Source organism: Ambystoma mexicanum, chromosome 2p, assembly GCF_040938575.1.
Source record: "Ambystoma mexicanum isolate Mex_15411 chromosome 2p, UKY_AmexF1_1, whole genome shotgun sequence".
NCBI classification, from domain to species: domain Eukaryota; kingdom Metazoa; phylum Chordata; class Amphibia; order Caudata; family Ambystomatidae; genus Ambystoma; species Ambystoma mexicanum.
The window spans coordinates 648,681,447-648,695,170 of NC_090923.1; the positions used below are offsets into that span (position 1 = coordinate 648,681,447).

Below are 13,724 nucleotides of genomic sequence, written 5' to 3' on the forward strand. Positions count from 1 at the left end.
CGAGCGGATTTACGCCAAAGGAGTTGCCGTCCCAATCTGTGGGAGTGGAGGGGAGGAAAGAGAATGGAGGGATTGGCAGGCGGAAGCCTGTGTAGACAACACAGGATCCATGGGTCCGCGAACCTTGCCTGCCATGAACGGAAGTGCAGGGCAAGCTTGCCCCCACCGGACACTTGTGGATCTGGATGCCATTGTCACAACTTTTTGAACTATGAGGCTGGTGCCTGGGAGGGGGACTGGAAAAAACCCTTGTGGGAGGATTTGTGCTGCATGCGCCTGTGCTGGCTAGGAGACCGGTCTGGCTGCATGGCGCGTCACTCCTGAAACTCCCTGAAGCCAGCGAAAGTATGTACTCGATCCGAGCGCTGGCGACTCTGGATATAGGCTTTGGGAGAAGACCGTCAGGATAGACAATGATTTAGCTGTCTGAGTTGCTATTCTTTTTGTCAAGTTCCTCGTCCATGGTCTTCTCACCCCCCTCCCCCCAATGGCAGGTCTAGAATGCGCTCCTGCACTTCAGGGTTAAATTTTGTCGCCTTAAGCCAAGCCGTCATCCTCATATCGGTAGCGATACAGATCGCGCTACCTGCTGTGTCGAAGTGAGCTACTGTAGACTCCATGATAACTTTGCCTGTGCCAATCCTGCCTTCAAGCGCGCCAGACTCTGCGTGTTGAGCTCTGGGAGGAAGTCCACAATCTCCCTCCATAGCTTATGATTCACTGCTGCCAGCATACCGTCAGCATTGGCCTGGCATAGATGGAGTGTGGCATTAGAGTAAATCTTTTTGCTGTATGTTTCCAATACCTTTTCCTCCTGCCTAAGGAGCGCTGATGTTGGAGCAGCTGACGAAGACTGTGGCTTGGAGTAGAGGGAGGCTGCAGCTATAACTGAGGAATGTGGTTGACGATGCAGACAGAATGAGGGAGTCTCCCTCCGCCTGCCTATACTTGGCATCCAGGCATTGTTGGGTAGGCTGGGTAGCGTGATGCATCACCCATCCCTTCTTGGCAAGGGATTCTACATCCTTTTGCAGAGGGATGCCAGTTCTCATGGCCGGATGAATGGTCAGCACTTCAGCCAGAACCCACCCCGCCACAGGTTGCTCGAATTGAGGCTGCAGAATCCCCAGGTATTCTGCTACACTCGCCAGCCTCTCGTGGAAAGCTTCAGCTGACGAAGTATCCTGGTCCTCCACCTCGTCGGCCTCTGTGTCCTGCTGGTCCGGAGCTGACTGGGCATGCTGGGTGCGGGCAGCTGTGGTGTTCTGACCTGCAGTGCCAGCGGCTGCTGTGCGAGAGGTAGAGCCTGCATGACTGGGATGAACGTAGGGACCGAGGGTTGAACCAGTACCGGGGCTGCAACACCATCAGAGCCTGAGGTGGAACCATCCTCAGGGATCCCCCCTCACCACGGCACCCCGAGGATGGTGCCCATCTGCGGTGACTTCATAAGGGTAAGAACTTTTTCAAAGAACCTATCCTCGCAAGCAGGGGAAAGAGCCTGGAGGAGTGGGAGCCGTGTCCTGTAGTTGCTGGGGTGTTAGGGAGAATTCTCCGTTTAGGCTGAATTTCCTAACCTAGTGAGTCCCCAACAGCTTTGCTGGATTTTTGGGGTTTATTTTTTTCTCCTGCCAAGAGTGAGACTCTTTTTACCCTCACTCTTGGACATGATTTGAGTGTGTTCCTTTGACTCTAGATGTGTTTAATGGGCTATGGGGTCTTTTACTCCATAGGGCTTCATGTGTTTTTGTGATGTGCGTTACACAGCATCCTCAGTGCAGTACCACAGGGGTGGCATAGTGACCCCCCCAGTATAGACTCTATACCCTGGGACTGACTACTGTTTCCTAGGGCATGTAAAGTCACTATTGACTTCACTAGTCTTGAATTCTGAACAGAACCAGTACAAACCATACTATTGTGGACTTACTGGCTGGGGCAACTCGATTGCCCCGCGGGTCTGTTAGTCGAGGGGGCACGTCTCCGTCCCCCCTGATCGAGTTTTGGCTGGTGGCAGTGGATACTACTTTTTATATTCAACCGCAAATATTTCTCTATGGGATTTTCCCATTGTTCGAGGCTACTATCTTTATTTATTCAATTACGATAGCCTCGAACATACCCCTGGTTTATTTATTTATTATTAATTCTCCGGTTGGTATTTTTTTTGCCAAAACTCGGTTCTAAAATGACGTTTGTGTTCTCTTCTGTGACTCCAACCCAAGTCGAGCCCTCTGTTCCACTTTTTGGCGGGCTTCTCCACAGAAGCCCGCCAAAGTGGTGCCACTCTGTCTGGGGTACTTAGGAGGGGTGGAGGGGGATTTAGGCACCCTGAACTGAGTTGCCAGGGTTTATTTATTTATTATTAATTCTCCGGTTGGTATTTTTTTTGCCAAAACTCGGTTCTAAAATGGCATTTGTGTTCTCTTCTGTGACTCCAACCCAAGTCGAGCCCTTTGTTCCACTTTTTGGCGGGCTTCTCCACAGAAGCCCTCCAAAGTGGTGCCACTCTGTCTGGGGTACTTAGGAGGGGTGGAGGGGGATTTAGGCACCCTGGACTGAGTTGCCTAGGCAATTCAGGTCGCACTCCGTCCTGATTGGCCCAAGTGGTGAGCCGGCCGGCTCACCACTTAGCATGTTTGAGTGACAGCTAGGCTGAGTGAATGGGGGTTTTCTGCATAAAAGCAGGGCTTTGGGGACTGGAACTTGAGAAGTCGCCACAGGACCTAAGAATCCGACGAGGGAGAAGCTGAGCCGACTTGCTACGACGACACCACCGGTGGAGCCCTGCGGAACCGTCTCACCACTTTTCCCAACGACAGAGGAGATCTCCTGCCGGAGAGTCTTCTTCCTTTGACTGGTGGGGATAACCAGTTTCACCGTCTTTTCGCCTTCCCGACGCATCTCGTGGCCGCCTTGCCTGTCCAAGCACCCCGGCAACCGGAATACCATGTTTTACCACGACCGGAAAACTTTGTGGTTGGTTTCTTCCCTGGCAGTGCAACGACCTTCATCTTTCCTCCAAGTCGAGATCTTCTCTTCCCCTGGACGACGAGACTTGCACCAGCTGCCAGGAACAACTGCCACCGCTGGAGGATCCTTCCCACTTAAGGTACCGTGTTCCGCCTGGCTTCCCTTGCCACCGACTGTACGGGGTAGATTTAGCCCCCGGCTTTCGAACCTGGGTTAGCCTGGGACACCGTGGCTAAACTTTTCTGAGCCTCTTTAAACTCTTTTCGAACTCTCTGCAAGACTTTCAAAGCCTAGTGTAACTGTGATCTTGGGCACATTTGTGCTCTGCTCTAAGAGTGGGCCGAACCTATGGGCTTTGGCTCACAAGTGACTTTTGCTCTTCTGCCTTGCTAAAAGTGTTCCTAAATCTTAGAGTGGTGTATCTTCACATATTCTGTCTTTTTCCCTCCCTTTTTCATGAACTTATTGGAGTGCCATCTATAGTTAAGCGCTCACCTCTGTCTGGAAATAAGTGGTGTTAACTAAGACTTGTCTGATAAGGAATAAGCGTTGTATATATTATAATAGTAACTGTGTTTAGAGTGTTTTACAATAAGAGTGCTGGAGTGTTTCAGACAGTGTTTTTAAATAAATAATTATATACTTTGATACCAAAGCTCTGGTCAGTGTTTGCTTGTGCTATTGTGTCCGAGTGTCTATTGTGTATACTTTGCATACTGCCTAACTCGTCTTGAGAGAAGTCTGACTGCTCAGCCACAGCTACCAGGTAAATCTGGGTGGTACAGACTGCTACCAAGTGGGTTTACTGCTAACACCTGTAGTCCTAAATCTTTTGCAGTGTTCCCAAAGGGAACTGCACAGGTTTCTGCCTAACATGGGGTCTTGGCGGTCCTTGCCGCAACCCACTGGGCGTGGCATACCTACCCTGTTGCAGGTGTGCCCGGGTTCCCATGCCTGATCCCCAGAAGGAGGCGGCTGCAGGCAAACTGTCATCTGTCATCTTGTCTGCTACAGGGTGCTTGAAGAGCCAGGCCCAGTCTCCGCCTGCACATTTGGAAGCGAAGGCTCAGACCTTCCCTGCACCTCAGGTATAGACCTGGGAGGTGGAGTGCTCTCAGCAATGACGGTGGTAGTACTGCATGTAGGCGCCCCTCGTGAGTGTTCCAGGTAGTAGAACAAAGCCCCTTGGGAGGTCCCCAGTACAAGAGCATTGCGGCTCCTCAGAGGTGGGACTCTCAGTCTTCCGGCCCCTCAGCCTGTTGGCCGGTAGCTCTGGGAGCCTCAGTCTCCTTGCTGGTCTTAAGACCTAGACGGCCGCCACCACTCGGGTGCTTCCCTGGGAAGGAGTCACTCTTGAGGAATGCAAAGGAGAACAGGGCACCCACCTTGGGCCTGGTCTTACTCCTCACGTAGGGTCTTGAGGTCCTCTGGAGATGATCTCTCGAACAGCTCCCACCTGACCAAGCAATTCTTGCAAGCTTGCAGGGTCAATGCGTTGCACGCGGAACAGCCGTCCCAGCCGTGGTCGGGGCCAAAGCACCGGAGGCAGATTGCGCAGGGATCCGATGTGGGGAAGGAACCTTACAGGCCGGACACCTAAAATTGGCCGTTATCGACTTGCACTGGGAAGGAGTGTGGCACCAGAAGACAGTCTTATCTGACAATATAGAAGAAAACAGAGAGGAGAAAAAAATAGAATGTTTTCGGGGAAGAGCGCTTGGAATAACAAGGCTAACCCAGGAGCGCTGGTGAAGTGGTACATTCCTGTCGACGCGAAAAAAAGCGGACTGGGGAAGAGGCGCTGGTGGGCGGAGTCAGGGGAGCATATGCTCCCAGTGCCGCGCACATCTTAATTTAAAGGGGAACACAATTTCTTCTGGTGAAAAGGGTTTTGCTTCCCGTCACTAGCGAGGGACGCCCTTCCAGTATGGAGGAAAGGGGACAGGATGTAGGAGTACATCCAAGTATATTTTTTACATTTTGGAGGTGTATTTGCCAGCAAAAATTGTTGCATGTATGACTGCACGGAGACCGCACCGTCCAATCTGGATTGCCATTCCTCTGAAATTTAATCAACATTTAAAAAAAAAAAAAGACAAGCCTTGGTAACTTACTTTGACTGAAGTGTCTGTCGTGGCCACGTACCATCTTCATTTTTCTGTTCAATTACTAACACCTATTAAGAGAATACTGAATGTAAGTAACCATTTCATTTACAAGTCCATTTGACAATGAGCAACATTTGTACAAATGTGCTAAACCCTCCCCCCCCCCAATCCAGCAATCGACCAGCACTGAAAAGCAATTATGAAAAGCTGAATACCAAAACAATAACCAGCCTACAATTACTGCCACAGAAAATAGCTTTAAGTTATTTATTTCTAACAGGAATCATTGGCACAAGCCATCTTACCAAATGTGTTATTATCTGATCGACTTGAGAATACAGTAACGTGCAATGCAATTTGAAATTACATGAAACCTGTAAATCAGCAGTGCAAAGTTCAAAATTCACAGCTGCCCCTTAATCAGAAGAACAAGTTACTTCTTACCTTGTAACGTTCTTTCGATGGGATGTTCCTCCGACGTATTCCTTATCTTTGATAATTCGTCTCCAGCCTGCTGGCCTTGGGAATTATTTCTCTGTAGAGGGCGCTGCACGTCGACGGCCACCGTATCGGCGCTGACGTCACCATGCCCATAAATAGCCACGCGTGGCGTCCGTTGCTCAGTTCCGTTTTGTAGCATAAGATAAGTCATGCCTGAATTGGTATGGACCTTGAAGGAGCGTAACCTGCAAACACAAGGGAAGTATTACTGCGGGGATGGATGGGAGGGGCGATAAGGAATACGTCAGAGGAACATCCCATCGAAAGAACGTTACAAGGTAAGAAGTAACTTGTTCTTCGAAGGGATTGTGTCCTCCGACGTATTCTTTATCTTTGATAGACTCCCATAGCAGTGGCATGTAATTGGAGGTGGGAGTAATAATGTCATGTATCCCTTTAGGAATGGACCAAATGTAATACGGCTTTGCTAAGTCTGGTCTCTTGACTAGTGCAGGAATCCAGGTTGTAAAATTTTGTTAATGTATGTGCGGACGACCATGTGGCAGCCGCACATATGTCTCGGACCGGAACCCCTCTTTGGAGGGCCGAAGAGGCTGCGATACCCCTGGTTGAGTGAGCCCTAAGATTTTGGGGTGGCTCTTTCCCTGCCAGTTTGTAACATTCCAGAATGGCCAAAATAATCCACCTGGAAAGGGTCTGTTTTGTTATGGGTAGTCCCAACTTGTGACCCGAGTATCCTACAAACAGTTGGTCTGCTTGCCTAATCCTAGCCAGTCTGCTGATGTAAAAGCTTAGAGCTCGCGTTGGGTCCAGCCTATGAAGCCTTTCTTCCTCTTTCCCCGGATGGGGAGGAAGATAGAATGAAGGTAAGGTAATTTTCTGAGTGATGTGAAATTCAGAAACCACCTTTGGGAGGAAATTAGGCTTCACCTGTAGGACAACTGTCTTTATGAAAATTTGCATGAGGGGGTTTACAAGATAGAGCTTGTAATTTGTTCACCCTCCTAGCAGATGTTAATGCTACCAATAGGATAGTTTTAAGAGCGAGAAATCTCAGCGAACAAGAGGAGTGGTTCGAATGGAGTACCCATTAGGAATTTTAAGACTAAATTTAAGTCCCATAAGGGAACTTGGAATGGTCTTGGAGGATAAAAATTAATTAATCCCTTGAGAAATTGTATTACTAGCGGTAGTTTGAAATACAATGGTTCCTCCGCAGTGCGCTTGAAGATTGAAAGCGCTGCGAGATAGCCTTTTACAGTGCCGACTTGAAGGCCTGAGTTTGCCAAGTAGAGTAGAAATGATAACACAGTTGGTGTACCACATGAAAAAGGGTTGATATTCTCTTCTCTACACCAGCTGCAAAATTTGTTCCAACAGCAGCGGTATAAAGACTTTGTTGCTGACCTTCTGGCCAAAAGCAACACCTCCATGACGTCATCAGGGAGGTCCCAATCCTTGTACCTCACCCTTTCAGAAGCCAAGCGTGAAGGTTGAGGGTTCTGATGTCTGGATAGAGAACCTGACCTCCCTTCTGTGAGAGAAGATTTTCTTTGAGTGGAAGACGGATTGGAGGACAGATGGGCATATCTAGAAGGTCCGGGTACCACGTTCTCCTGGCCCAGTCCGGGGAAATTAGGATCATGGTTTTCCGGAATCTTCTCAACCTCCTGATCATTTCAGGAATAACAGGGACTGGTGGAAACGCATAAAGGAGTGGGAAAGCGCAGTCCACTACAAACGCATCCCCTAGAGCTCCTCTCGGGGGAAATTCCCTTGAACAGAACAGATCGCACTTCCTTTTGGTGCTGGCGGCGAACAGATCCACCTGAGGGGTTCCCCAAAGGGTGAAGATCTCTTGAAGGACTTCCTGAGCTAGCTCCCACTCGTGGGAGACTGTGCTCTGCCTGCTCAGAGCGTCCGCTGTCAAGTTCTTCTCTCCGGCTAGGTGGACTGCCGATACACTCCTTCCTGAATTGCCCAAAACAAGAGCTGCATTGCCTCTGCACAGTGGCAGTGACCATACGCCTCCTCTTTTGTTGAGGTAGTGCATGGCCACCGTGTTGTCCATTATCAGGACTTTTCTCCCCTGTACTGATGGCAGGAAAGCTTTCAGCGCTAGTCTGATCACTCTCAGCTCCAATAGGTTGATGTGTAGTCTGGACTCCGATGGAGACCAACGACCGCTGATGGTCAAGTCGTTGGCATGGGCTCCCCACCCCGTGAGTGAGGCGTCTGACTACTGTCATCTCCGGCCATGGTTGCCAAAACAGTTCTCCTTTCAATATGTTCTCTGGATAGGCCCACCATTGAAGGTCGTGGGCTAGCTTGTCCGGAATCCGGAGGAGATCTGTCATTCTCCTGAGAATTGCGACCACTGAGTTCTCAGTGCCCACTGAAGAGATCTCATTCTCAGGCAAGCCTCTGGCGCAAGGAAGATGCAGGATGCCATGAGGCCTAGCAACCTCAAAAGGCTGGGAGGCGTTTGGCATTTTGAAACTTGGTGAACATCTGCAGAATATCTTGAGCCCTCACCTCTGGTGGCGAGGCTTTTCCCAGGGAAGTGTCCAGGACCGCTCCAATAAACTGGAGTCTCTGTGATGTATCATCTGTGACTTCTTTGAATTGAGGGAGAAGCCCAGTTTGTAAAGGAAGTGGCAGACATAATCTAGCTGGATCTGAGCTTGTTCCGAAGATACAGCTCTGATCAGTCAATCGCCTAGGTAGGGGTAGACGTGGATCCCTTCCCTCCTTAGACTCGCAGCCACTACCGACATTAGCTTGGTGAAGACCCTCGGGCGGAGGTCAGCCCAAATGGCAGAACTCGAAATTGATCATGAGAGTCACCAATTGCAAACCTCAGGTATTTCCTGTGTTTGAGATGGATTGGCACATGGAAATAAGCATCCTGAAGGTCCAGAGATACCAGCCAGTCCTGGAGCTGGAGGGCCTGAAGGATCAGAGAGAGTTACCATCTTGAACTTGTCCTTTCTGAGGAACTTTTTCAATTCTCGTAAGTCCAAGATAGGTCTCAGTCCTCCGTCCTTCTTCGGTATTAGGAAGTAGGGGGAGTACCAGCCCTTGTTCCTCTCCGCTACAGGTACCTGTTCCATGGCACCTTTCTCCAGCAGGTCTACAATATCCTGCAAAAGGATGCCGATCTGGAACTTTCCGAGAGCTGTTCCCCAGTGGATGAGACTGAAGAATGCATAGAAAAGGCAGGCAGTAACCTTGGGCAACTGTCTCCAATGCCCAAGCATCTGACGTAATAGCCTGCCATTCCGTCAGATGTTGAGTTAGCCTGCCTCCTACTGGTGTCTTGTGCGGAGAGTCCTCAGAGTGATTTAGAGGCGGCTGATGCAGATGTCGAGGGTAAAGAGACACCTGCTGCTGCGGCTTTTGTATTTTTACCCCGTCCACCTCGGGTGAATCTTTTTTTACCTCTTTGAACCGACTGTCCTCTGCCTTTTCCGAATGCGGAATAAAAGCGAAAGGACTTACCTCTCCAAGAGGTTCCTGAGGGCGATATGGCGTTCGACGGATTGCAGCTCCCAGGGACTTTGCTGCTGCTTTGGATGTCTAACTTTTCTAGGCTGCCATCCGCCTTCTTACCGAACAAAGAAGAGCCGTCAAAGGGCATATTTAAAAGTCTGGCTTGTACATCTGAAGCAAACCCAGATCGCAACCACGCAAATCTGCGGGTTGTAGTACTTGCCGCCATGGCCTTACTGATACTGTCAGCAGAATCAATGCCAGTTTGAAGGGATTTGCACAGTGCGTCTTTGCCATTCATAACGATTTTTAGAAATGCTTCCCTTTCTTCTCCCTCCGAGAGGCAGTCAGCCGCTGATGAAGCACACTCCCAAAGTGTATGGCTGAACCTTGCGCCGAGCGTACAAGTAGCGTTAATAGATTTCAATGACATGCTACATGCAGAAAAGACTTTCTTAGCCAAACAGTCGTATCTTTTGTCATCCCTGTCCTGTGGAACAGTAGGGTATGCCGATCTACTGCCTGATGCAGTTGCTGCTTGAACAACCAGACTCTCTGGAGTTGGAGATTTAGACAAAAATTCAGGGTCAGTAGCAGATACCCTATATTTGGCTGATAACTTCTTGTTAACCGCCGGGATAACCTCAGGAGTTTCCAGTTAGCCAATATTTTTCTTTGCAATGTAGCATGAAATGGAGCCACAGGATCCTCCTGTGGGCCTTTAACTAAAATATCTGTAAGGTCATCCTGTTGGAATGCAGGTGAAGGTGTAGACCAACCCATGAATTCTATAATCCTTGCCATGAAAATTCTGTAAGGGGTCTCGGCATGTTCCCCTGGGTCTGGTTTGGCAAATTCTATTTCTGGGGAAGTATCTAACCCACTTGCCTCATGTAAGGATTCTCGAAGACCCTTTAACCTATTTTCCTCAGAGGTAAATTCCTCTGGTTCAGGTGTTGCAGATCTCTGCAACCCTAATGGTCTTTCTTTATCTGAATCCTCACCTTCTTCATAAATTGAAGACAAAGGTCTGAAATGATCAGACCTTGGAAATGGTTTAAATCCCATTTCCAGAGCAGAAGGGGCTAAATTTGTCATAATTGTTTGAGAAAACATCGACGCAGACGTTAAAGGCTTTGAAAACACCAAAAAAGGTGTTGCGAAGTTCGGAAGAGGCCTCGAAGAGCTCGAGAGGATCGAAATCCTACTCGAGGTTGTCAATGACATTCTCGAAATCGTGTTCGAGGCCCTGGGTATGACCACTGGCTGTGAGGTAGTGACGGCTGTGGGTTTGTTCTTTTTCGGCGTCGAAGACTGCGTCGATGCGATCGACCTGTGTGTCGATGAGCCCTTCGAGAATGGCGTTGATGACGCAGATTTATGCGTCAAAGGGACTTTCGACGATGGCGTTGATGGCACAGTGCCTTTGCTCGAGGGTTTGTGACGCTCTCGAGTAGTTTCTTTCGCCGGGTGCAACGACTCGCAGCATTTCGATTTTTCGGGTCTTTCACCCAGGGTATCAACCTCAGCTGTCTTCGAGGGGGTCGAGGCTGCTTTCTCGAAGACGCCAAGCATCCTTTTACGGAATTCCTCCCACTCAGCCTGAGAGCTATGTTTTGTGGGGCAGCGGACTCTTTCCGGAGAAAAAGACGAGGAAGGGGATCTTCGACGTCTCTTACTTGAATGCTTGGATCTCGAAGAGTGGTGGGAACTGCTTCGAGACCTAGAACAAGAATGTTTCCTGTGTCGGCGAGGAGACGAATGTCTCGACTCTGCCGATGAAACTTTCGAAGGAGTTTTAACCGTCTTACCTCTCTCAAGCTTCCCCTTACGCTCCTTCAAGGCTTTCGCCGTCATGGACATGCAGTCCTCGCACTATGAACATTGGTGCTCTGATCCCAGGCACCACAAACAGATCCTGTGAGGATCGGTCGACAACATTTTCTTTCCACAGTCTCAAAATTTTTTGAAGCCGGACCGTGGAGTCGACAGTTCGGATGAGTAAGCCATTCAGTAAGAGTTGGTATGCTCGGTTTGGAATAATGAAGGATATATATCCGACTAACAAACTGAGCAACGCGATTCCGAGGCCGACGAAGCGCGGAAAAACGGAACTGAGCATCGGACGCTGCGCGAGTCTATTTATACGCATGATGACGTCGGCGCCGATACGGAGGCTGGCGAGGGACATCGGCTCGAGGGACGTCGACGCGCAGCGCATTCTACTGAAAAAAAAATTCCGAGGCCAGCAAGCTGGAGATGATCTATCAAGGTAAGGAATATGTCGGAGGACACAATCCCTTCGGAATATATGCTGAGAACTCTTCTATACTACAGTTAGCCCCCCTTCAATTTGCAACTAAGAAACCAGCACAAAAATAAATAAGTCTCCGCAATAACTTCTCACTCCCATGATTCTCTGTTTAAACAACAATTTTAAATCTCAAATGTCCAACAACCCCAGCGCGCTCAACCTTGTTGGACATGTGAAATCTCTATTGCAAGTTCACATGCTGCAAGAAAGGTTGCCACATTGCATAATATGTGGCTACGTCACCTTTCATTGAAGATCACAATTTCTCATTAACGAAGATGGAAGAGATCCTCTGATACAATACCATTCCATAAATCCAGGAATAGCTCTATGCCTTCAATGTTTAGGTACAAGCAGCCTAGTTGGTAGCAATGCCTCAGTAATACAATTTGCAGCCATGTTATGAAGTGGATACATTTTATTGGTTTGGACTACAGACGGAGGGCATGGTCGCTCAGTAACTGAATATGCATAATGCTCAACATTTCAATATGAACTCCCAAAACAGAACCAGTTTAGGACAATGCCACCATGGTTCGAAATTGAGGGGAGCTGGGTGCTATTTAGCTCCTGCTTGTAGGCAAGAAGAGCCTGGTTAGCTTAAAACCAACAGCTAACAGGAGATCCGTTTGGCTCCTAATGCTTAAACACATCTATTTGAATTTAACTCTGCATTTGGGACAATCTATAAATAAACATTAGGGCACATCTCTGATCCATTCAAAGCTTAAGGGGTAATATATAATTGGCAAACTAACGTTTGCAGCTTATGTTCATGTCAGATTTGCTGAATGCTATGTACTAGCTCCTGCTCGCTGGTTAATGCTGGATATCCAGGAACTGCTTCTAGCTCCTCCTTTTCCAGTCTAAATTTCGAAACCTGTGCCACCATATGTGGATGAAGGACTGCCAACATAGCCTTAAGAACCACTCTGAAAAATATTTAAACAAACCCAGGGTACCTATGCACCTAGATAACATTTTCTAACACTGTTCAAGTTGAATACATGTTGGTGCTTTCGGAGCACGCTTTCCATTTTTTCCCACTCCTTGTTGGATACATTCCCCCTAGATCCCTATTCCAAGCAGTTGCATGATATCCCCACTGCCTTAACGCAGGGCTGGATAATAAGATTGTATATTCTGCAAAGTAAGTACTTGTTTGAAGGAACAGGAAAAAAAAAATTATATCAACTTTTCTTATTTTATAAAGGGTTTCGTTAATTTAATCTTAATTTTTTTGTGCAATGGCCAGTACCTCAACTGACAGTACCGGAGTCTTTCCACTAGTCCAACATCTCTCAAACTCTGGAAGCCGAATCTGGGCTACACAGGCACCGAAGCTTTGGGAGCCCGGAGGCCAAAGGCAGCCAGAAGCAACGACAACGGCCTTCTCCCCCCCGCCCCCATCCCCAGGGCACAGTGAAACATACGGCCATCCAGAACTGAGGGGGCGGTGTTCCTAGAACCAGGGGCACATGCGCCTCGTGGCAAGGCGGAGGAGGGTAGAGATGGGAGGACCGTACCTCGGGGGAGATCCCAGCACCATCTTGCCTGCGCTGCGAACTACATCGGCGACCCGAGCATCAGAAGAGGGTGACGGGGTGCACTACTCCTCACATCACACCGAACCAGGGGCGGAGGCGAGGCCGACAGAACCGTTACCAACCCTCCCCAACACAGAGAGACCCCATCCTGGACAGCAACGCCGGGGAGGATTCTACCCGCAGGCACACCAGCACCCGCAGCAGATGCACCCTGAGCCAAAACTCTGGTGTACCCGAACTCGAGCATCTATAGGCTTGAAGTGGGAGACCGCACATTCTCCTCCACCAGCTGGCACCTCGATGATGCACCAATACACCGGCGGCAAGCACCGTGCAAGCCGGTAAGAAGGAGTGACAACACAGGAATCCAGGGGCAAACCGGATCAAGGAGCCTGTCACAGCACAGAAATTACAAGGTACATCCACAGAGTGGCAACTCTAAGTCAGAGCACGACGCTGCAGGGGGGATGCGGAGCAGACCCAAGAACAGGGTAAACTGGTCACACCACTGGCAGCCCCTCACTGTGAACGGATGTAAGCACAGCATTGACCATTGTCCAAACACTGGCCACCCAGGAGCCTGGGCCCACATATACAAGCTTCTAACCCACCTCCAAGAAGAGGAACTACCCGGTGCAGCCCCTCCACCCAAGAACATAACCACGCAGCGACAACCAGCAAGTGACCCACAAAAAGAGAAGAGTGGGGTTACTCCCAGCCACCAAGCGTAGATCCTATAAGAAGCAAACTAGGGACACGAACCACCTGTCCTCTTCCCCGCCCTTAATGAATCGAATGCTGGGAACGCGAGGCCACACAGAGTCGAAC

At 49.2% G+C, this 13,724-nt stretch overlaps 1 protein-coding gene across 2 annotated transcripts in view; it reads right to left on the bottom strand.

The window, feature by feature from the left end:
* Nucleotides 1–13,724, bottom strand: part of USP4 (ubiquitin specific peptidase 4) — a 2,223,295-nt gene that overhangs the window by 1,761,549 nt on the left and 448,022 nt on the right. For both annotated transcript variants that reach the window (XM_069644193.1, XM_069644194.1), the window contains one exon: nucleotides 5,088–5,149. In XM_069644193.1, coding sequence (XP_069500294.1) covers nucleotides 5,088–5,149 — 62 coding nt within the window. The remainder of the gene's footprint in view (nucleotides 1–5,087; nucleotides 5,150–13,724) is intronic.